The sequence below is a fragment of the Copidosoma floridanum genome, unplaced genomic scaffold (assembly GCF_036245765.1).
Source record: "Copidosoma floridanum isolate Cflo_tuat_1 unplaced genomic scaffold, Cflo_Japanese_pri ptg000001l, whole genome shotgun sequence".
Classification (NCBI taxonomy): Eukaryota; Metazoa; Arthropoda; class Insecta; order Hymenoptera; family Encyrtidae; genus Copidosoma; species Copidosoma floridanum.
The window spans coordinates 22,649,428-22,676,030 of NW_028321878.1; the positions used below are offsets into that span (position 1 = coordinate 22,649,428).

At 35.5% G+C, this 26,603-nt stretch overlaps 1 protein-coding gene across 1 annotated transcript in view; it reads right to left on the minus strand.

The window, feature by feature from the left end:
• LOC149376094 (uncharacterized) overlaps positions 1 to 23,557 on the minus strand; it is a 67,930-nt gene extending 44,373 nt beyond the window's left edge. The window contains exon 1 of the mRNA XM_089590940.1: positions 23,245 to 23,557. Coding sequence (XP_089447066.1) covers positions 23,245 to 23,557 — 313 coding nt within the window. The remainder of the gene's footprint in view (positions 1 to 23,244) is intronic.
• Positions 23,558 to 26,603: the final 3,046 nt, after the last annotated feature.

Consider the following 26,603-nt stretch of genomic DNA (forward strand, 5'->3'; position numbering starts at 1 on the left):
GTAGTATAATTGATGACAGTGAGGATGATGGGCACAAGCAAATGTGGCCGGAAATGCCACCACCTCCACGATGCCGGCACTCAAAGCTCATCCACCTTAACTTCTAGGGTAGGTGCGAACTGGTCACTGCTACCATCTCAACCCCCTTATTTTCCTACACTGTAACCTTGGGTGTTTATTGCAACTATAGGCACTTGAGATGCGTCGTTTACAAAGAAAATTACGTCTGGTTTTGGATGCGGGTGCATTCAGGAACACGTAATAGGACCGGTTTCTTTTTTTTTTCTTGTGTTCTTATTCATGGGACTAAGTGGTTATGAATCGAGTTGAGATGAAGAAAGAAAAACAATTACATGCGCAAGAATAATTATGATAAAAAGTGTACTTTTAGCTAATAATCGGGCTGTTGAATATAGTTTTTTTTTTTTTTTTATATTATAGTGCTCGACGTCCGGCTCCTTTAATAAGGGCACTACTATGGGCACTTAGCACTTTGGAGAAGGAAGGGAAGAGGGATGGGAGGCCTCCCATTACTGGAAGGGGGGTAGGGGGAAATTAGGCAATTTTTGCTGCGAGAAGGTCGCCTAAACCCTCCTCGAGGAGCATTGCGTGGTGAAAAAGCACATGTGAAAAATCACAGAGGTACTTGCCCGTAAAGTCGCACTGGCCGGGAATCGAACTACGGTCTCCCCGCGTGCCAATCCACGACCTAGCCGACTGAGCCACCACGCGCTCTAGTTGAATATAGTTATGAGTGAGTGCCTATAGCCGAACGGAGAAACTCTCAGGCTAAGGGAGGCATTAACATAAAAAACCATAAAAGAGATTCGACTTGTTTTTGTGAACTTAATTTGTTTTTGTACCTTCTTCTTTGATCGAGGAATGTAGTAAGACATTTTTGATTAAACTTTATTAAGTGGTGAATGTGTTAAAGTGAACTGGCTGTTTCATGTGATGTTAATTTCAAGTTCATTGTTAATATTTACAGTGTATAGCGATTAAATGGAAAAAAATATAACTTGTATCATAGCATTAAAATTTTTAAGTGTGATTTAGTTTATAAGTAGATTGTATCATAGTCAACGGAATTTGTATATATTGTATAATTAATTTATACATGGTATTTGTACATATTAGGTATATCTTTTACGTCGTTGAAGTTTGTTACTACAAATGTAATTTAGCGAAAATTAATTACTTGATTTTATTATCAAATAAAATGACATTTCATATTTTGTACGCAAATAAGCTTGGTTCTTTTTTTTCGTATCCCATAAAAAATTGCACGTTTCTTACGGTAATTTTATTAATAAGTTTTTTAATTTATCTTTTCTTTTATGAAGATCTATTTTTATTATAGCAAAATATTATACGAAAAAATATGTTGAGAAATAAAAGTTTTGCATGTATTTTGGATTTCATATTGAAGTAGTGTTTCGAAAGGTAAAAGAATAGAAATAATTTTTAACCATAAATTAAAATGAAAAAAATATACTGGAAATAAATAATCAAGATATTGAAAATAAAACTTCTTAAGCTAATAATAAATAAATTGTAATGTTATTATATAACTTAATAAAATAATTTTACAAAAATAAAATGCAAAATTTTTACGTCTTAATATATTTTTTGTACACATGAATTTAGCTATAATTTTTGTAGAACTTCAATTTTTCGCTATGGTTTGTATGAAAAAATAAATAGTCATAAATATGTCAGCATAGCTAATACGTCCTATTTACTTGAAGAGCTTCCGTACTATTATTTTTCATCAAAATTTACTTTTAAGACCCTATTTACACACTTTACTATTGGAAAATAATACAACGTATTCAAAAAATACCGAAAATCAGGAAAAAAAATAGGAAAATTGGTGTTTTTAAATTTTATTTTGCAAAAATATGGTAACCAATGGGATATCAGCAAAACGAAAACCTCACCATTGAAAAGAGCGATCTCGAAAATTAAGGGAAAGATGTTTTGCCTATTTTTGGTACGGACATTTTCACGTTAATTAGCCTGGAAGATGAAAATACGTCTATTGTTTGAACGAAAATTGATATTATTTTTCATTTAAAGCTGAAAAAAATTGCATAGACCTGAATTGCGTGATCTTGGAATTTTTTTTCTCTTTATAGGTTACCAACAATTAAAAAAAAGTATCAAAGAGATGTAGCTTAAAATTTGAATTTGGCAGTTTTGGGTACGCTGAAAAGTGAAAAATGAAAGAATTCCTTATATATGTAGAGGAACTCACTCTCACAGTTAGCCTAAGCATTTTACATACAGCATGTAAGATGAAGTAGGGTATATCTGTACAGTTTTTAGAAAAAAAAAAAAAGACTAACAGCCTTTTATTCTTACAAGAAAAAAAATCGTTTTTACTATGAAACAACCTTTTTATATTGATAAAAAAAAATAATTTTTTTACTCAAAAGTAATTAAATAGTTAGTTTTCAAACTTAACATCATTTGCGGCTGAATCGTGTGGGGATTTCACCTTGATGAGGTTATGTACGCTTTAAAGATAGTTACGCTGCTTGTAACTTGATTAATAAAATTATGACCACATGATACCATTGTAAAAGTTACGTATTGTGACCACTCCTAATGCAGTTTAAGTACTTGAGAATTTTTTATGCCTTCATTCCGTAAAAGGAACCACGCATTTTGTATTTTTATTGTTTCCGACTACTGCCTCATAAAAATTTCAATGCTATTTACAAAGTAGGGTAATCTTGGGTGGTCCAGAAATTAAAATAAAGAAGAGTGACACACCAAATCATTTATTTATTTAATGATACTTAAGTTTCACACTAACAATTTTGATCATTTACATGACTATTGATCTGCTAAGTTCAAATATATTTATTATTATTTTTGCTATTACTTATCTAAATTACTCTGCAGTAGAACTTTCCTTTACAGCTCTCCGACTATACCCTCCAATTTTTAAAAGCCCGGATATTCACCCTCCTTTGCCTTACATACGTGTATGTGTTAAATAGATATGCTATACTATTACTTGCTAGCTATATGAAGTTACAAGATCAATGTTTTTCTACTGCTATTTACTGTTGTTGGTCAGGATGCCTGAATTGCAGTCTACTGTTGGGTGACGTTCCAGTAGTTTTAATTAACGAATCGTGTGATGACTCTTTTTTTGCTGTTAGCTTTCGTAAGACGAGCTTCATAATTAGCTGTATTTTTATCGCACGTACCGGCGCCCAGAAGCTATATCGGCGTAAGTTGCCTCATTCAATTGCGTCTGACTGCACACGGATTTCTGCACGTATTTAAGAGTATACATGGTATATGTGTATTTTTGATCGTCTCTTTGTCTTTATGATAGAGTATTAAATTATACCAATACGCCACCATACGTGTACACTTATCTATACATCATTTTTTCTCCACTCTTATTACAAGGAATACGACTGACACTAAAAAATTTATGTGAGAAAGTTTTTTACTACTTTAGGTATTTTTTGTGATTTTGGAATTTATTGGTCCCTTGGTGGGAGCTTTTTTAACTCGTGCTTATTTAACCAATCACAAAGGATCTCAAGCCCTGTTTTGTAGAACCCTCGAGCTTTTGTAAGGTTTTGATAAAAAGTTATAACTATAGATGTAATATTAGGTATTAAAAACTATTCTTGTTCGTTTCAGTAATATGGCTAGTTTGTTTTAATGTCATAAAATCTTAAGCCGATAATGACCCTGTGAGTGCACTTATTAATTATTGATGCCTAAGAGTTAAAAAAAAATTAATTTGATGTTCTGATAGTTACTATTTGAATGATGTTATTTTAACGAATAATTGAAAAAACATTATTACGTACAATTATTACTAGCTTAGCGTGATTTTAAATGATCAAGTTCTTAGAGCGATTTTAAATGAACATCTTTATGGTATCAAAAAAATTTTTTTCTCATTTAAAGAAAAAAAAAATTCTGAGTTCAAAAATTATTTGTACCCTCCTGTTTTGGTGTGACCATCCAAATGGTCGCACCTTTAAGGCTGATGAATGCTTTCAAACCATCCTTTGTAAAACAACAACATAGGGGTAAAGGGTATAGTTATTGACACCTTAAGGTAGTGATTGACCCCTGTATAATTTGTATTTCTACATGTAAAGACTCCATTTAAAAATGCATGTGGCGGTCAATCACTATCGGGGGGTCAACAACTGTACCCTTTACCCCTACCAAGGACGTAGATAGTTGCGTCGTTAGATACGTCCTTGGTGACGTTATCTGAGACATCCTTAAATACGTTTCTGAGACGTCTTTAGTAAGGTCACCAATGACGTCATAAAAGTCGTCTTTACTTTTGGTAGGGATTTCACTACTCAACGGTTTCTACATATTGTATACTCATAAAACTATAGTTTATTTTATAAATTGGTATAGTAAATGCTAAGTATCAAACGAAAAGGGATACAAAAAAAGGTTTTCAAATCAGTAACGTAGTACTAGGATAATACAAATAGAAAAAAAGTGATGTATAAAAACTATGAAAGCCCACAAAGTGTTTAAATAGAAGGACAAAGAAATTCAGCTTGTAAAGACAGATACCAATAAAGGCTCAAATAAAGATTTAAAAAAAATGTATTTTACAGTCATTTTTGAGAACTGTGCTCAGTAGGCTCTGCAATGCTGTGTTACTGTGCACATATATGCTATCATCATTGGCATATTAAAAAACCACCTCAGATTTTATGTCATCAATCACTTACACAGAAAAGGGGACCTCATTTTACATGGCTTCCGAACCATCGGACCAAATTTTGAATACGCACATGAGAAAATAGATTCTCAGAGGTGAAAGCCAAGTGAGAAAAGGCCGGGTCTTGACTCTGGTGAACCATGCGTTACTTAACCCCCCGAACTCATTTATATAGATAAAGAAACAAATGTGTAGCACAAATAAAAGGACAAAAAACGGAGACTGGAAATAAAGACATAAAAAGATAGAAATTATATAGAAGCAAGTAATAAAGATCTACTAGACAGACAGACAGGTAAAAATAAGCCCAACATCATAACTAAAATCATAGACTTTTTGTAACGAAAATTCAATGACTAGAAATACAAATTTCTGTGCCCTTAAGAGACACAGCTCTATGGATAGAGACTTGGAAAAAGAGTGAATAGTCTAATATATGATGGGTACATAGAAAAATTTAAATTTAAATGTATCAATTTAATAACATTATTATTGATACGGAAAAGCAGACAAGCCTCAGAGATTCGTAAATATTAGATAAGACATTGAAAGACAAAAACCAAGAAATACTGGGACTTAAGTGTATATACACAAATAAAAATAGATTTGGAAACTTAGAAACTCAGACGCAAAAATAAAACCAATACAAAAAAATCAACTTAAACTCATCAATTATAGCACTTGATTATGAACATAGATAGATATGGAAAAAAACACACGCATAGAGATATAAAAATTGATGTATAAGTATTAAAAAGTAAAGGTACATAAAGATAGGCAATTGAGACAAAGACGTAAAGATAAAATATTTAAGACAAATGGATACAATATCATTAACTGAGAAAAAATACTATACACACTAAAAAGCAGAGACATTGAAGCGTATGATCAGGTCAGAGATAAAAATGTTCTAAACTCTTATAGGTAAATTTTTTTACTTCTGGGCCATTTTGACAGTCACAAGAAGTTTTAGCGAACATAAAGTTCGACAGCTTCACCACACAAAGAGCAATTAACTAAAATTCTTTTGTTAAAAAAATTCATTTTGCTTTTTAGTTCGTTACAAAAAATTAAAAACTATATCATTTGTTTAGTCAGCTATTTGTTTACTTATAAGTTGCACAGATGAGGTTAGTCCTGTCACACTAGAGAAATATAGCGAAAATAAAGGAAAGAGTTAAGCACACAACTGATACAAGTAGGTGATCAAATAAGGTACGAGCATGATATAGATGATATTCCAAGTCACGTGAAAGTGAATGAAGTGGGATGAAAAATATGACGAAAAAAGCTTATATTTACTTTAGTTTAACTGTTTCAAGAGATATTACCTAAAACCTTTGTTTTCAAACCACCAAGACTACGGGGCTACAAATATTTCTTTTCTGCCTTAGGTAATCAAAGAAAAGCATAACATTTAAAATATGGTTATGTCAAAAGAGTAACTCGGTCCTTGTTTTCAGTCACACTCTAGTCATAGTATACCTAGAATACGACTGTCAACAAACTTTTCACTAAAATTTTTAGGTTTATTCTGGATAGAAGACTGTTAAACAGCTATAGTCAGTGCTTGCACAGTCACATCGACTTAATTAAATTACCATCCATCCAGCGATCAGCTCATATTCATCGACAATTCTATGGGATTGCAGGCGATATTTCTAAATAACTGTACACTTCAGCCCTCATGATACATGATTGTTAGTATATACAAGATCCTTGGTTGATTTTTACAAATTTATTTGAATAAAAAATGGTCACTCATTATAAAATCCGTTGGTTTAGCTTATGCGCAGAATATAGACACGCAAACATCTGAAACACCGCAACACCGTGTACATTACGTCCAGAGTTTGTTGTTGGGGAAATTTGTAACACAAAGTGTGTGGGATGCGCAAAAATGTCAATCACACAAGAATTCCAACGAAATTTAGCAGAGGCAGAAAGCATCGATGTTTTACTTGTGCGCCGTCAAAATTTTTTCCGTTAAAGTTACAGCAATACACACACAGTTACGCACACACGAAAGTTTTGTACGCGTAATTGCCTATAACATCACAAGTATTCTGGCGTGTGTGTTTTAACGTTGAGCGAAAACCGGAGTTTCGACTCATAATCTTGCGTCAGCATTCCATACTTTTCCTCCTCTATACCGGCTGTTTTGTACAGATTTTCAAAATTCTATTCAAATCCAGTCATCGGTGCACGCATGCACATATACGCGCACTCTGATCTAACGGTCCTCTGGAGTTAAACTATACCCTCAGCTCTGCTTGCATAATTTTCTCGAATAAATCTAAACAAACTAGTCTTCCCTCCGCAGCCACGACATATATAAAAATAAACTATCATAACGAACGTATGTGTGTGTGTGTATTTACGTGTATATATACATGACCGTGCCAATGAGCGTGTGCACAATCAAATGATAAATCGAATAAACAGGCCAAACTGCAGCAGAGGTACGAATGTTGCTGTTATTAAGTATAACATGCTCACGTTCGAGTGCATATGTATAATATATGAAGCACGAAGTGGAGTGCAAAATGTAACGAGCGTTGAAAACCGTACGAAACTCTGGAAAAACGCGAAGCGAAATTGAAAGGCACGTCAGCTGCACACTTCTAGTGCAAGTATACGGCGCGGTATCACACGAGGCTAGTACCAATATATACTATAGGTATGTATGTGCACGCGTACAGCTACGTGGCACAGCGTCTACAATTAGTTGTTGCGAGTAGGCTGGACGAGCGTATCTCTCTACACGTATACATGCACGGGTATATGGGTAAGGACGCGTGCGGGTGGCTATAATGGAATGCCGTCGCGTCGCCAGCCGTTCGCGCCGCTCTTCCCGGCTCGCGAGAGTTTCGACCCCAATCGGATCCTTGCGAGCGCGCCTACCGAGCGACCTATACTTTTATCCATATCCTACCTACCTCTTTTATTATATACCACGTGTTCTGTGTACTGCAAGCTGCTGCGTGGCAAATACTTGCGCGTAATATAAATACGCAACGTGGCACGCCTAACAATTACGATTCGCCGTGCTTTCCTTTCTACCACGTCCACAGGTATACGAATACATGTATATATATGCATACTCTTACACATTGACATAAACCTTTACCGACTTCTTTGGTATGCGCGTGCACGGCTCCTTTGGCTCGTACGCCAAAAAGCTGCGCTCGCAAAGAGGAGAAAGAGAAAACGTGTCAGTCAGCTAACCGATCTCTATTCGTATGGTACTGTTATAGGTGCGTGCATGTAAACCTATATATGCACCACATCAATTTCACAATGAATTGCAGAATTTGGTACTTTAATCGTCAGAAATTCGTGGCACTTTATGTGAGGGCTTTGTGTACTAAAATGATTATAGTTGAAATGAAAGAAGAAAACTTGTTAAAATGATCGCTGCGTTTCGATAAAAAGTGACTGCAAATTAACGCATAATGAGCAACGTCAAACTTCTTTAATTTTATTACAACTAGTTGAGTATATTGTACACGCTTCGTGCGATCTAACTTATGGTGACTGATTTTATACTCACTTTTCTATTGGTAAGCATTCTACATTACAAGAGGAGAACATAATTTCATTAATTTTTTTGAATTTCTAAACGTATACACATACACTCTAAATCTTACTCTTGTACCATTTATCTTGTTACTAATATCATAAATCCTTTTTCTCTTTAAGTCAATTTTCAGTTTAAATACCATATCATCACATGAATAATTAAGAAACGATTTAAAAATATTTATTACAAGAAAAATCCGTGGGACAAAGTACACTTACTGTAAGAAATATTTGAAAATCTCGTGCAATATTATTTCATCTCAACTCAAATCCAATGTATAAAGTTTTTTGTAGAAATGTTGTCTTAAAATATAAAAAAATTAAGTATAGGGTTACTCTTGATTATACTTCTAGGGTAAAATAACTCTATTTCAATTTTTCTGCAACTAAAATTGACACGTTTCAACCAATCACTCAACGAACAAAAAGGCTTTAGTCACGTGACAGTCAATCTTTTAAGGTAATATATAATGATAGATAGTCTGAAAGGAGAAACACGGAAACGAAAACGAAGTCGTACATTTTGGAACAATAAAACTATAAGTAATAATAAAAACTTGGAAATTCTATTCTATCTGAAAAGGTTGTAATATTGGTTTGATCACTTGGTTTGCTGGGCGGGGTGTTAAAAAATCAATTGTGCTAATTGTAAAAATATTTAAAACAGTATGAGTGGATGCTGTGACAATTACGTTATTTCACTTTTTTGTTTTTTTAAAAGAGACAACTAGACAAAAAACCGTTATGAACGAAAAATAATTCCAACTTCAATGGCACGTAATGCATCGTTATATTATATCAATTTATATAGTGATCTTCGTATAAGACGCGATAAGTTTTTATTTAAAAAATTTCTAAATTAATGATTTATTACTAATATTACGTTACAGTATTTTCATTATAAATTTTTAAAATTAACATTAACAGGAATCAACGGGAATATAAATATTATATTGTTAAAATACAGTAAGTAGGTACCCATAAAAATATCATTTAACAAAAGTAAAAAGTTATGTAAATCTAATGTGTTGTGTTAATATTTTGCAAAGAATTTATAAAGCCTTTATACACTGGCCATGAAAAGTATTATTCCTAAAACTAATTTCTCAACATTTTCTAAGTTGGCAAGATACTTAGATGGCCCTAAAAAGGACCGGTGAGATGAATGGTGGCTTAGTAAACGTAAAGATTTACGATGGCTCTGAAAAGAACCAGTGAAATTTCTTTCAGTCAGAGGCTAATACTATTTCCTGCAGATGTTACTACCTAAACCCCTTACGATTATTCTCCTTAATTTTTTGTTGTTGTCAGAGGTACTTTGGTAGCACCAGGTTGGTTTGCAGAACTGCCACGACGCCCTTAAATATTGATACCTAGATATGCTTTAGCTAGACGTGTCCTGGTATTATGCCACGGACGTTAGGGTTTGCAACGCTTTTGTTTTCATGGCACCTCGGTCGTCTACGTAATCCAGCGATTCAGGTCGGAAATCAGCGTACGTCGCCAGTTCATTGCTGTCAAAGTGTCGTCGGTAGCCAGGATACCTAGCTGCACGACTAGAAGCTGTTTTTGATGTCCTACCAGTGAACGTCAATATCCTGTCGTCGATATCCTGTTTGGAATTATTATAACCAGACTCACTGTCTTTGATTGCAGGTAGCTTCGGTTTCATTTAGATGCTACCTAGCGGATTCTACTGAACTAAAGCGCAAAGCTAGAGTTTTTGTTGCAAAACTTAAAGCTTAGTTATTGACGTTATTAATTTTTTTTAGAAAAAATTATTCGAAAACCCTCTAAAAAGTTCAAAAATCAGTATGCAAAATTATACCAAAATCGGTTGAGTAGTTTTCGTGGTTAGCGATTACAACGGTTTTGGGATCTCGCTTTGCATATTATATTTGGTTTCATTGTGTTTTTTCTTTTATTTCATTATATCTATGGTATTTTGCTAATTGCTCTAATTATTTTGTACTCAGATGCATATTGCGGGTGCTGTATGCTATTTTTGTTAATAAATGTTTAATTAAATAGTATGTGCAGAACTGTACTTTATTAAGTAGTAGATTTTACGTCTGTACATGTGTTGCGCTAGGAAAATATCATCTAATTTGTATTTTCTGTAATCAGATTCCAGGCCCCTTAATTGAATAAAATAAAATAAAATAAAATGAAATAAAATAAAATAATTACAAGCGAGCATTGAGATCGAAAAAAGTGTTTTACCCTGAATTTGGGCTACTTTTTTTGATTAAATATTTCATTTTTATTAATTTGAAAGGTAATGAATGTTTTCGTTTAATAATACATATAAATAAATAAATAAATCAATAAGAGGGTACTTTAACACGCTTGGGATTATAGTACATTCTATTATACCTAATAAAAATTACTTAGTTAAAATTAGAAAATAAATTACTTTCTCGATTTAACTTTTCGTATAAGTTCCTGGTGGATCTTGAATTCTTCTATGTCGAAAAGCTCATGATTTCCACTGTTAGTACCTGTATTTTTGTAGTAAGATTAACCTAAATTGACAAGCTTTGACAATCAATATATGTAAAGTTTAAAATAAAAAAGAATTTGAGATTACTGTACACGGTACACTAATGATAAACTGACAAAAAGAACATCAAATTAATGATAATAATAATAATAATAATAACAATAGTAATAATAATACTAATGATAATAATAATAATAACAACAATAATAATAAGAATAATAACAATAATAATAATAATATTGATGTTTATATTCACACAAAGACTCGATAACTTACATGTTATGATTTTCATTCCAAAAATCTGCATGATGTTAAAGTAAGTCATAAGTTATGCGCAACACCAATATGTATGAAAAAAGTGTGATTAAAAACCGGATAGTTGACTCACGCTAGCTGAATTATACACCCAACGCTCCTTCAAGCTTTACTTCGACTCGATATTCTTGATTATGCAGGCAAAACGATTAAACATACTTTTTTTTATGAAATCATCTAATTATGACATTAAATCTATTTATGGATTCTGTAGCATCAAAACAACAGTTTAAGAGCCTTGCATCATTGAAATTCCAGGTGTCAACAGCAGTCTTGGGAACCTCGTAAAAGTCGGATTTACTGCTCTAATCATTAAAAAAGCTACAAAATATACTACTCAAAAGATGTCGATGAATCCTACTCTCAATGGCAGGCCAACAAAGTATGCACGATTTTGAATAATGTTGATCATTGCGAAAAAAATTTGATGAAACAGGTTGTAAGTGTGTTTTCTATTAAAGATTATATTTGACAGTTTTCCAGTCAGTACAATGGGATATATTGTGGAAAAGCTGCTTGAAAAAGTAACAAAATAAGATACCCCGTCAAGTGTGACGTTAGACGGTCAGACGAAGAATGTGATTCCTTTGCGCAAGGCCTCAAGCGGCGATGACGACTCTTATACATTTGCTCTCTCCATGTGAGAAGAAGAGCCTACATGTTTAGGAATTCAGGCTGAACACAAGGTTGACTGTTTGCGTGGACGAACATTAGCTAATTAGAGTCCGTGTAAACCCGTGCATTGTGCTGTTCTGGTATTTGTTGATGGTACTCAGACTTTTTTTGCAAAAAAAAAAAAAAAAAAAAAAAAAGAACCATAGAAAGTGTACCTCTACAAAACTGACACCTGCTCTGGTGTGTGGTTGGCTCGTGCAATCTTATTCAACTATCAGGGTTGACAAAGAGCATTACTGTCTGTGTACAGATTTCTTTGCGTAGTGTACACACACAATCTGTCCTATTGAAAAAAAAACGATGGGTCACGTGATGAAGTCTATTTATTCGTTGTGTGATTGGATGAGACTAATCAGGCGCGAGTAAATTTGAAAATAAGATTTTGAAAAATCAGTGAAGAGTCATTTAAATTTTTAAGTTGATAAGGATGACAATATCACGTGTTACGACAAATGTATAATTTTTTTCTAAATATATTTAAACTTGTATGTTTGGTTAAATTTTAGGGGTTGGCGCTCGGAGCGCAGAGGGGGCCCAGCCCCCTAGTTGGTCGAAAAGGTTGATGGCTCATTAATGAGCTCTGATCAGTTGTAAAGTGAATGCTTTTACGAGCTACACTTATGCAAGTGTACATCAGTGGTTTAATTCTTTTTGTCTTAAAAACAAGACTGTTATAGTATCGCGAGAATTTATTTGGTACGTAAACTCAATAAAAATTTTACACGCAGCATGTACTAAAAAGCAGGTATATTGCAAAATGTATCCCTTCTCCTTGCTTAAACTAACGATGCTTGAACAGATAGCATCGATATTGATTTTAAACTGAATTTATGTGCGCAGGTATTATAAACATAGCTTGTATGTGCTTGGAAGATTTAAATATAGAATCACCTTTATTGATACTACTGGTTTTAAATGCGTATACTTTTATTTGCCATGAAATCTATTATCTAGCATACCAATCACTGTCCTTGAAACGTTTGTACAGAAAAAATTTACTCGAATCTATATTTGGATACAAGTTAGGTAGGCTGATACCTTCAATGACTTAACTGGACATATGTGAAACGAATAACGAGGCCATGCAAGTAGTATTGGAATTTTTGATTTACCAATATCGCATTAGATACCTTATACTTATGAAATCATTGGGTTTTATTAGAAAAATATGCTTTTGCTGAAGTAAAATAAGCGTTTATGTAACTTTAGTTAATTGTAAGGAACTATTTTAATTAAATTTTTCATTTAACTGGTGACCAAAACGCCATACTTTTTCCGTATCTTAAAATTATTTGTACACTACCAATTGCGAAATTAAGAGTTCAAAGTAATATGATAAACGTACAAATAAATAATTTTAATAAAATATTACATCATTAAAAATATAACTGTATAACATTTAAATGTTAAAATGTTTGATAATGAATACATTTTGATGCATAGTATAAAATACTATGTAGATATAAATTTCAACAATAAGCACTTGTCTTAAAACATTTTTTGGTCTTATTTAAATGTTATTTCTTACGACTTTCCAATTTCTGGGTTAACATTGTTTTAATGGAAAAGTTATAAAATATTTCGCACATATTTTTAAATACGTTAGTCATTTCCACTGTTTTACGGACGTGGAAACTAGCGGCTGTTGTAGCAAATGGATACAGATGATTTTTTAATGGAGGTTTAAGGTTAAATATTGCAGAAGAGCAGAAAATTAGTCTAAAGTGAAGAAAAGAGGGTATTTAGGAGATTTTCATCCCCTGAATAATGTCTTTTCTTACTGCGGAATAATTTTATGCTATTTTGTAATGTTGAATCCTGGAGCTCCAAGAAGAATCACGTGGATCTGTTCCCTAGACATAGGTAAGTGAGGGTATTGGTTGCGATTGCTCCAGTTATTGTAGACCCCTCGAATAATACGTATATTTTAATTGAACTCATGAGTTATGGTGAGTTTTTACTTGAAATCATTAAATTAAGTTATAGAATATCTGATTAATCGAACTTCAGTTCCAAAATAGTCTTAAAATCTTTACACTTGTATCACAAAAAATCATGTCCGCAATAACTGTTACTACAATGGTATTATTGCGGATACCCGGTTGATTTGGCATTGAAATTGGCCATAACATTATGTGCACAATAATACACACAGGCCCGCAATAATATCAGCACTGGCAACTAAATTTTCAAACCTCTTTTTAAATTGATATTCATGAGTTTATACTTTTATAAAAGTAGAATTTAATAGTTTTTGAGTCCAATATTAATAAAAAAAAAAAAAAAAAAAAAAAAAAAAAAAAAAAAAAAAAAATTACAATGGTTCGATGAACAGAATTTCTTAGATAAACGTTTAAAGCTAACCATTAAAAAAAAACGGCAATAATACTCTTATTTACTCCTACATGGCAGCAGCTACTTTATCAATTCGTATGAAACAGCATTCGTCCCTTGAACTGCGCGGCACCCTGGCAGAGTTTTGAAACTTTGAATTCTTGATCAAGGTTTTCCTCTCTACGCCCATTGGGCGATCCGAAGTGCTAAAAGTAAATCGAGCAGCCCGGTAAAGGATATCGGGTCGCATCTTGCAACTCGGGAGAACTGATTCGCAGTGGCTGCCACCCTATACAGACAACTGCGCACACTACACAGTACACTCCCGGTATGGCTGTGCACGCACGCGAACAAATAAACCAACGAACGTGTGGCATACGTCGCTTATCCGAAAGGGTCGGGGCAGCTCTGAAAGCTAAGGTTTGCGTAATTGCATGGTCCGTAAGGAGCTGCCGTGCAAGTGGTGTACACTCACTTACCGGCAGAAAGGTCCGAGATGGACGGTCGAGCTGCATTTACGAGTATGATATTGTCCATTGGCTCTCATTATACTTAGTTTGGCAGCTCACACCTCGCACTACTCCATGGAGTACATCAGTACCGTAAGGTGCTGCAAGCACAAGGGTAATTACTATATCTACGCCGTAGGCATTACAAGTGGTGCCAATACCAAATACGCATCTGTACGAGCTCACACCGTGAATTTCTGCTAATGGACGTCGATCGAGCGTGGCACACGTGGACGTGCCTGACATCCCACTGCTGCTGGAATGCATTGGTGTACATAGAAACGGCAGATCAAGGAGTCTTTCCACCTTTTCCCTGTCTTTCGGAAAGAAGATGGGTACGAATAAGCTTCAAGTCTCCTTTATAAGGTATTTTCTGCAGTTTCTTGGGTGTCGAGTTGAAAACGTTATACATTACACGATGCGTTGCAACAATTTTAGAGTTAAATTTCAACTTGTTAAAATAACATACATATTTCGTTTTAATGTAAATGAAATGAGATAAGGTTCGATTACTTCTAGTTTCATCGCTTGTGAGAAATTATAGCTGCCAACTCGAAAATGCTCTAAGAAAGGTGCCAAACCGATCGATCGTGCATCGTCTGAGAGATTCTATGATTTGAGGTACCATGCATTTGACTATAGTAGTGTGCAGTCAGCAATACTTCGATAGAGTGAGGATTACAGTCCTTAATTATGTAAGGAACTGTTTCCTTTAACAGGCAGCAGTTTACTTTTAAAAGAAAAACCAAGATGACTATCGGTTAGACGGAATGCTGTGACATTTAATTTGAACCCTATACCTAAATGCGCCATCGTATGGTATACCGTACCTAAATTTATAAGATGCTATATGTTATGTGCTGTATATACCAAAACTTTTTTATAGTCATATAAAAGTCACTCATCAATGATGTTTCCGCTGGTATTCCGAATAAATTTAAATGCCATGAATTATAACTATCTTTTTAATTAAAAAAGTAAGGGACAACACTTGGGACTACAATTTTGTTATTTATGAGTGAGGAAATGAAATTTAGTTGACCTGTACGAACTTATGTAAAATACAAGATTAAAGTTTATTTGAAATCTAGTTTATGGAAAGAAATTACACAATAATGTTTTGGTCCATCGTATAGTACGGAAATTCTGATTAATTGTATGAATACTAAAATGAATGTTGAGACAAAAAAGGGACAAGTGGTAGGGGTAAATTTAAATTAATTTGACATTTTCACATAAAAATGTCCAAATATGTTTAAATCAACTACCTACATAAATGAAAAAAAAAAATTCCATTATCTGTAATGAAAACTCATTTTTCTCTGAAGGAGGTACCGTACCAACTACGTTAGTCAATATGAGTGTGCGAGAGAGCGAGAGATCCAACTTTTTGACACCTTCCTCCAGGGGGCACGCGTTCATGTCCTATCTTTTAACGTTAGAGTTTTTTTGGCTCTTTAGCATTTTGATTACTTTATCTTTAAAAAATCAACCAACAGATATTCTTCTTTCAGAGACATCATAAACAGGTTTTATACCACTTAAGGGTGCAATTTCATCGAAACTTATCAATTTATCAATTTATTAATTTCTCGGTCCAAAATCAATCAGAGGTCTTCAAACTTTGCACGTATACTCTATTGATTAACTTATTTACTTGTAGACTGAATTTAAATAAAATTCTTCTGTTGATTCCTTATGCTGCGCCCTGCGGTGCCTCCTTAAATTGGCCTGTTTTAAAAAGAGTGGATATCTTCTGAATTTTTTGAAAAATGCATTATAAAGTAATAATTGTTTTTAAAATGAAAAATTTGCTTTTCTAATAAATTAAAAATTTACAAAAAATTGTGTTCATTATTAGTGTTACTGTGGTTATTTTCAGCTGTTGTTGATGCGAAATATAATTATATAGTGATATCGTTACGCTTTTACACCGCACGCTTCATTAAGGCAAGATGTGTATTTAAAATTTTTCAATTAATTACCTATCACTAACAATTTTTACAACATTATTGTTAACAGATCTTGAAACTTCATTGTAGCAGATGCCTTGCGGGTAGATTTTTAACTGTACATCTTGCCTTAGTTTCATATTTATTGTAAGCGTCATAGAAACATTACATTCATTAAGCTTTAATATACCAACTAACAATAATAAAAAATACTATCACTTAGTGATAACTAACGAAGAAATATACACACAGCAGTACGATTTTATAAATTAAAAAAAAAAATCATAAGACCAATATAGTGGCCAATTTTTTTAAGTTAGTTAAACAGGAAAACTTCAAGGCTTAGAAAATTGATTACTTTCTCTGACACAATTTAAAAAAAAATTTTTAACAGACATTTTACTCTTAACGATGGTCGCTAATGGTCGCTAAACAAAAAAAAAAATTCATTGTTGTACTAAAAAAAAAAAAAAAAAACCGGTTGTATGCCCAAATACACCAATAGTAATCATCGTGTTTTACTTGTTAATTCTGTTGTTGCACACGGGATTATACTCGGACCCAGAATATTTAAGATAATAATTTAAACAATGAGTTCTAAGTTTTTGAAATGATGTTTTACTGTTATGAGAAAGTACGTATTACAACTATACAGCCATGTTAAGATTACTTAATATCTAACATAAAAATTCACGATTTGAGACAATCAAAAACAAAAACGGTTTCCATCATTAACACTTATTTATTTTTAGTCTGTATATACCATGATTATTTTGTACAAGGTCTCGTGAAGAGATGTACCAAATTTCAGATCATAACTGATAACCTAAACTATTCTAAGTATCAATCTTTTCAGATTTAGAAGCTTATATATGTTCAATTTATTTTTTCTTTTGTCCCTGTACTTGTTGTTTTTTTCGATCAACACAAGCTTAAATTTTTTGCTCTCGATGAGATATACAAGAGCCTATGTTGAGCGCTTTAACTTTATCGTTCCACAAATGGAAAAGTCATTTGGTATAAAACATTCCAAAAACTCACACAGCAGACCCTAAAAATATTTTTCAAAGTTTAACTGTATTATTTGCATTTTTACAAAAAACAGTAAACCTCCTTTTGATGCTGTTTTTGTACTTTCAATTCGTAAGAAAATTACGATGACTATGGTACACAAACAATCGTCTAGCCGCGGCTCCGTTGTCATTTCTGCTGTCAGTCTCATCCAGATTCGTTGTTGTGAGCATTATAATCCGTTATAATCCAATCGATAAAACAAGATCACGAATCAATAAGTGCCAGGAGGGACAGCTCGCGTTCCACAAGTCAGCATTACCGGTACCAGCCCCAGAAAACAATCGGGTGCTGGAATCCTTACTTTTAGTATCTCCTTCCTACATATAACTATACTGCAATCGCACGGTTGGTACACGATATCCATCAGAGTAGTTTATAATCTTCGTGGTAGCTGGTACACGGTGTGCAATCCCGGCCAAAGCGACTAGCATCATTCACAGCGGCCCTCGTAGCCCGTCACCGATAACTTATAATTATCTAACAAGTAAGAACTGGCTCGCTAGCTGACTGACCGATTGATGTACGCGTATAGCTATGTTACAAAGCCTTTCCTCGATCATACACGGACATTTGGATTGCTAGTCCATAACACATTTATTCAGCGCTGCTTGGAAAACTTTCTGGTCGTCGTCGTCGTCGTCATCATCATCATGATCATCATCCTTATCCCAGGCGCGAGCGCATGCCATGGCAGCGGTAGCTGCTGTGTGGCGATAATGATCGGCTTTTTCAGCACGCAAGCCCGCCGCTGGATGTGGCATTGGTATCGAGAGCTCGAGAAAAGTACTTGTATGCACACACGCACCTAAATCGCATCGCGTGGTGCTGTAATCCATCCTCTTCATCTATCGCCTTGGCTCGCCCCGTGCAAGTGACGTGCCGTGCCGATACTTACTTTTCGATCCTAAAAAAACAAAACTTTGTTGCTGCCATGCATGCACGCTCTGTATACGCACTTACCTCCTCGAGTTTATCGAGTCTCCATAATCGGAGTGGGACTTTAGACGGGTCGACTTAGCTGAAAAAACGTGAAAATTGTCGGTCATTCCCATTCGCACAAAAATATTTTTCTTTTAAAAGATCAGAGCAATACAAATACAGTAAGATACTTTCATAGCTCAATATTGTCAGGTAAAGTGCCAAAACAATGATTAAAATGACAAAAACCAGTTATTTGCGTTAACAGCAATGAATACAGCTCCTACGAAAAAAAAGTTGTGCATAACAAATGGGCGAAAAAAAAACGAAGAGTATGAGCCCAGAATGAACAAAATCGGACCAGTGAATAGCACGCAAATTGCGAAAGTCCCCTTTTTAGCCGAAATTGTTTATTAAATAACTCGTGTTCTAATACTGCTACAAAGCTTAAATTTGAATATATTGTCAGTATTGCGATCCTGACGCTACGTTTCAATTCTAATATCAAAGTGTTGTAAAATTTTTGCAATTTTTCGACATTTGCAAAAAATTTCCTTTTTTTAATGTGACTGGGGGGAGTTAACATTTCTGAAAAAGGTTATACATTCGAATTTTATATATGTTACGGAAGAGTTAAACTGCTGATATCTAAATTTTCAGGTCCACCTGACAAATTCACCTTTGTTTAATCAATTAATAAAGAACTGATATTTTTGGCGCAAGTGGCAGTGGTACGTGGTACGACATCACCGTAGGCCAGTGAATGGAGGCTATGGATGGATTGTATTGATTGTATGGATTTTTTTATGTTACACGTGATTTGGATCTCAGGTTATGGGAAAAATAACAAAAAAATTTTTTAATATGTTAGAATTGTTTTATGAAGCTGAAACTAGCAGACAAATTCCAGCAGTGCTATCGTCAAATAAAAAATTCTACTTGGGTACCCTTAAAAGAAAACCAGGTACCTTTCTAATTCAGTGAAATAAAAAGGTACCTGTCTTAGTTTTAAGGATACTCAAGGTATAAGTTGTTATTCGACGGTATCGCTGCTGAACTTTGTCTGCTAGTTTCAGCTTCATTTTGTTTTATAAGTTTTTTTTACCTGTATCTTGTTGACAGTAGCAAATATATACTTACTAAATAAAAAAGTACCAGTAGGTAGGGTGGATTTGTACTTGTATTCATTGAATTACACCCATTGCAAATTTTATAATATCATTTAAAAATCATTTGCATTAATTGCAACAACAACAAAATAAGTCTGCGGGAAATTCTCCGCTCTACCCGCTGGTACTTTTGAATATATTTCATGTGCTAACGTTAGCGGTATACAAGTGACAAAAACTTAAAAAACAATTTTAAAACTGTCCAAACAGTTAAAAAACTTTTGTTATTTTTCTCGTAATCTGTGATCCAAATCACATGTCACATAAAAAAATCTAAGGACAATTAATTTTATTACGTAGCCTCTGTTGACTGGCCTACGGTGACGTCGTACCACGTACCACTGCCACTCGCGCCAAAAATACCAGTTCTTTATTAATTGATTAAACAAAGGTGAATTTGTCAGGTGGATCTGAAAATTTAGATATTAGCAGCTTAACTTTTCCGTAACACATATAAAATTTGAATGTATAATCTTTTTCGAAAATGTTAACTCCGTCCCAGTCACGTTAAAAAAAGGAAATTTTTTACAAATGTCGACAATTTGCAAAAAGTTTAGAACATTTTGATCTTAAAATTTAAATATAGCGTCAGGATCGTAACACTGATAATAATTAAAACTTCAGTTTCGTAGCATTGTTAGAACGCGAGTTCTTTGAAAAATTTTTGTAAAAAAAGGGGTTTTTTTTTTTTTTTGCAATTTGCAAGCAATCCAATTTTTCTCATCCAGGACTTATTCTCTTTATTTTTTTATTGCGCATATTTGTTGTGCACAACTTTTTTTCGTAAGAGCTGTATTTATCGCTTTAAACGCAAATAATTGGTTTTTGCTATTTTTACCATTTTTTGGCACTTTAGCTGACATTGTTAAGCTACTATAAGTATCTCAATTTAATTGTATTACTTAGATATTCCAAAAAAAGTTTTTCCGCGACAATAGGAATTGTAAGGAACAAAAATTCTAAAAAGCTAACCTACAATGCTCATTACAAACATTTTACAGAGTAATGAAATTGTTACTATGTATCTCGTTAATTGGACCTCTTTTTTAATAATAAATTTCGATATCAGCATGTTTCTGGTGAATAAAAAACTCTGCCAGATCGTAGGACAACAAACTGCCCCCTCATAATTAACCCTCAAATCAAGCTTAAGTCTAACGTGCTCATAAATGGAAACGTGCATGGAAATTGTGCGCTCACCTATTCTTCTATTCCATTCTGCTGTACTGTGAAACAAAGCAGTTTAATGGAGGGACTGGCTTAAGCTAGTGGAGCGTACACGTATTTATTATTACAATGAATGAGTAGTAAAACGTGAATTTATTCTTGAACGATGGAAACAAATGGCCGTGCAGAGTCTGCTAATTTTCTAAAGTAATAATAGACATAAATCGTCGAGAGTTATTGAATATTTACAACAGCAGCAGCAGCATCAGTACCAGCAGAGGAAGGAGCCTTGGGCATATTATGTGCCAAAGTCATATGGCGCTCTTTTTTCTTTTCTTTTCCTTCGAAGCGTATCCGCTCGATGACTCTTCGAAAAGCGCTTTCGTCGGCTCCGGCCGTCCCAGGACGCGTTTCGTAATACTTTCACGTCGATGTAAATAACGAGATCTTGTAACTCGCTGTAATCGTAATTTAAGTTTCTCTTCTCCGTCGGTCGGAAGTACAAGTCTGTCAGCAAAAGTTTTCGGTCAAGAAATCGAAATGCCTCGGGTACTCATTTGTGCATTTTGCGTGTGTACACAATCACGTGTGCGTAAATTTGCATACCATTGATTCGCCCCTTCCATTATATCCCAGTTTGTACAAAAAAAAAGCTGTTATTGAAAGAACATACAACGCACTTGTACTTTGTATAAAAAAATTTCGTACGATTCGGTAGTTTGAGAATCTAAATGGAGTTTACATTGGATAATAAACAAGTATCGTACATGTATTTTTTAAATTATATAATATGCCTGATTAACTCCCCAAAAATCCATACAATTTCTTTTTTTTCTTGCTAAAAAGTTTTTTTCAGATGTTTGACCCTTTGACGTTAGAATTTTTTCTAAAAATAATGTCATAACGTTATTTTGTGACTAGAACACAGTGCAGCACAAAAAATCAATTTTATAAAAAACTGTAAGACCCTCGTTGAGGCCTGTTTTATTAAATTTCGTAATTCGTTACTCGTTCTTTCAGTGAACTCGTAACCAAATTTTGAAGTTTTTAAATAGTCAATACCTAATCTCATATTCATTAATATACAAAAAGTTAAATATCCCTTGAGTTAACTCTCAAGTTGAAATGTATCCTCCTTTTGTCCTAAAATAATCATATATTCTTTGTACGCTGATCTAAAATGAGTAAAATTACTCTTGGCAAGTAAGTTATTCCTAAATATCGAGAATGCATGTGTACATAAACGTATACATAAATATATACAGAGACACACTGACACACATCTTGAAGCAGTAATAGTGTGTGGCATGACAATGCAATGATCAGATCACTTCCATATCCTAAACTATGGTAGTATAAATACTCATGTACGATAAGTACTATAACCTAGGCAGCATTACAGTGGAGACTGGAGCTCTACCGCGCGTTGTACGGTGTTATACATATTTATGCTATCGTCTTACAAGGCATCTATACTATGTTATATACCCGTATATACTTAGTATATAATACGTACGTTCAAGATACGGGGCTTGTGCTTGTTTCGGCGTACCGAGGCGTGAAACAGAGGTCTTGCTAGATATATTTCATTACGTGCTCGCATCTGATATTTTATCGTCCAGACTGGACAAACTGTACTGGTAATTTATCGCTAGCCTATCAATCTCTACGCTTTTCTGCACTAATCTCAGCCCCCACCGATATTCCCGGTCCCATTTGGTTTCGTAATTTCGATTTTGCGCGATTTAAGGCTCAAACTTTAGACCAAAAGCGGGTTTTCCAAAAATTTTTCATACTTGAGTCGTACCGATTATTGATAAGTACTACTGCCGCACGTAAATGGGACGTTTATAGTTTCATCAATAATTTTTATAACTGGTAAGCAATATACTTAACATAATAATTATTTTTCGCGGCCCTCACGATGCAAAGTGCGTTTTTACCCTAGCAGCTTGTGAAAGTGGTGTTTTTGCATACTAGGTAATGCGCTAACAAGTCATTTTTCTTTCTGAACGATGAATTGGAATGTCAAAAGTTAAGTATTAAGGCATATAATTTGGGTACTCGTCTCGTGCGCGCGTTTATTGTGACGTTTGCGTGATATCCATTGTTATCACTCTTGAAAAAATCATACACAGTTATGAGGTACTTTACTATTTGGTCACATCTTCGAAGGGAGCGTACTAATTTTTCCGTAACTTGAGTTGTTTAAAATTATTACTATTGTTTTAGACCTTTGCTGCGCATGACACTCGTAGTAGAAATATATACATTTACTCGGGGTGCAAGGAAATCAGAGAAAAAAAGACAAACTTACCGGGGTATCCCTCAGGGATGACAATCTCGGGGCCCACCTTGACGTCGTGTCTATAGCGATGCATCAGCAGACTGGCAGTGACGCGGAGTGAGCGCTGCTGCTGTTTAAAGAGCAATACTGGTCTGCCGGCGCTACCCTCGAGTCGGACCACCCTTGGCAGTGAGAATCTGTCGAGGAAGTCCCTCAGGGCCATGTATGCCCCCGCGGAGCTCGAATTACCCTCGGCTGTCGCCTCGCGGGACGACGGCAACGACTTGGGCAGTGATGGCACCTCCTCGCTCGACATCGTCGAGAACTCGCCGTTCGACGACATTCTCCCCGGCGCCCCTGCGCCCTTTTATCCTATTGTGGATAAACAAAGAACCGCGAGGATTGTGCGTCGCTCTGACTCTCGAGGCGCTCTTCTCCCGTACGCACTTTTTCACTCGACACTGTTGCCCTCGACCATCCGTCGACCGACGACCACGACGCCAGTGGCTGGTACGTTTTCACCGATACCGAGCGGCATCGCGTCACGCCCGACGACCGATATAGCTGACGAGTGGTGAACCGCGTCGATCTCACCGATTTTCCACTCCGCGCTAATGATGAGCACTCTCTGAAGCGCTGTGAAAACCGCCGCGAGGAAAAAAGTAGACGACACTGTCACTGTTGCCGGGGCATTGCTAAATTTGGTCGCTGGTATGCAACGATTCCGAGTAATAAAAACCAAGTGGAAGCCGAGCGGCCGATCGGTGGCATTCCACTCTAGCTACTACCGGCCGCACCCTGCTTCGAATCACTTTCGGATTTCCGAACAGTCGGCCGATATCGTCGGGCCGCCTGGCTAAGAGCGTTGTCGGTGGGGGCAATTGTTGCGCCGAGCCGTCGAAAGAAATCGAGAGTTTGGTTTCACTTTCCAATTTTTCCGCGAAGCGAGGCCTAAAGTGCCTGGTGTGACGATAGTCCGTCACTCGCGCAAGCAGATGGGTACAGGACCAATATTTTGCAAGCTATACAACGATTCCATCCCACCGATCGCCCAGTCGAGCGGATCTTAGTGCTTTTCCTCGGTCCGCTACAGTTGCTCTTTTTTGATCGTCACTGCTCGATTCTTTGCTGATGCTTGCGAGGTTTGCTCATTCTTAGACCGGTGCTACGCATATTTTGCTGCCTTTTTACTTTCTCCCATGAGTGCTCATATGCGTGTATGAGTATGTGTATACAAATATTCTGCATCTACTTTACATACCCCACGGACGCACGATACCCGGTCATACCGATGTTTCGCTCAGGCAAGTATAGGCAGATATTCCGCTGCGTGGCAAATTATTCTGAAATTGTGAAGAAAAAGTGCGTACTTGTAAGTACACTGTAACTGAAACCTCGTCAGACTGTTTGCTTCGAGCGAGAGCTGGTGGTTAGTAGTTTTTTGTTTACTTATAAAGAAACGCACGCAATGTTAGCCACTAGAAGAATAAAGCCAACCGAGAATCTATAGTTATTAGATAACACGGACAAAATTAGTAGTCGTTTTTGATTTTCAATTTGCCAAATAGATAGAGGCTGATCAACGTAATTAGAAAGATGAAAAAAACACTAATGCGCTAAATTGCCCCAGTGATTAAAAGAGCAGTCGCGTTATAAGTATCATGGATTTAAATTCGTATCCGAGCAAATATGCCAAGGCACACTCAAAGGCTGCACATCTACGGATGTACATACTTAGGGCCACTACTTACACCGCGCAGGAAGGCTAGATGAGATAAGAAAAGGAAAAAAAGAGAAAGAGAAAGATAATCGAGAAGGAGCGAGAGAACGAACCTTCTGATATTGCGTCGGGCTGGGACGAAGTCATCCGACCAACCGAATCCACGACTCTCGAATATAAGTACAGCGTGAAAACCTGTATGGTGAGTACAGGTTACATAGCGCGCGGAGTCCCGGAGAAGTAGGTAGGTACAGGTAGGTTGATATCCGTCTACATGACAAGCGGTCAACTATTGATAGGTATGATACTCGTGGATTGTCGCGCGCAGAGTACAAGAGGCACTAGTAGAGTAGGAGAGCGGCAGACTACTAGCAAGAACCGTAAGAGAAGGCGCACCTCTCACGCTCGGCGGCTCGTCGAGGACTGCCGCAGCGTACGCTCGCGCTGCTCGACGAGCAGTGCTCGTAGGACGGGCCCGCCCGACGTATCACGTATCTTTTGTTATTATATAAATACCTGTATACACGTCCTGTGTCTATACCAGTCTGTAAGTCTGTACTGTATCACCAGCAGGAGAACCTATACAGTGGTATTTGGCTGCCCGCTCACCTATACGACGCTTATATATATGTTTTGTCCAGCAAAAGCGGTGGCAGCGCCACCAACGTTGTCTATGCATACAATAACAAATCTATATACCTTTTTTATATTATAGTGCTCTACGTCCAGCTCCTTTAATAAGGGCACTAAGGTAAATTCAGGTAATTCGAGACACGAAAAATATTTAAGGTAACTCGGAACAGCATCGAAAACAGCGTTAAACAAATTATTATTTAAAACAAAAAATTTCTTTTTATTCTACTAGACCTTTTATAAGAAAAAAAAAAAATGTATTAGTTGAAGTGATAAATTAACAAAAATTAATTATTCTCATGTGGTGATCAAATCATATGTGTCCCACTTTACCATGAAATTTAAATCACTTCAGCTTTAGTGTGACAGAATTGAGTACGTACTTTTTTTCGAATAATTCCACAAATTTGAACATTTTCTCGTATTTTCCAATGTTACTGGAGTTAGACATATCACAAACATTAAAGTTTAGTAGAATTGTCAATCTAAGTTATCTGTAATACGAAGAATTTTAATTATAACCTCAAATTTTTCGTGCGTGATTGTCGTCTATGCGGTGGCAGAGAAAATGTGGATTTGAAATATAAAAACTATTTAAAAAATTGAATCTCACATTTTTTGACTACCTATCACTAAAATTTCGATTCAAAATGTCACAATACATAACGTAAGTGAGGATACATTCTCTCCATTTCAAACAACTTTTATCAGTTTGTAGGCTAAAATAAGCTCCAGTTCTTATTTTTTTATCTATAAATAGTTAATTTATCCCTGAATAATCACTGTAATAGCAATAAGGAAGCCTCCCATTACTGGGAGGTGAGTAGGGGGAGACTAGGCAATTATTGCTGCAAGAAGGTCGCCTAAACCCTCCTCGAGGAGCATTGCACGGTGAAAAAGCACATGTGAAGACTTACAGAGGTACTTGCCCGAAAAGTCGCACTGGCCGGGAATCGAACCACGGTCTCCCGCGTGCCAATCCACGACCTAGCTGACTGAGCCACCGCACGCTCTCACTATATATACCTATGTGTAC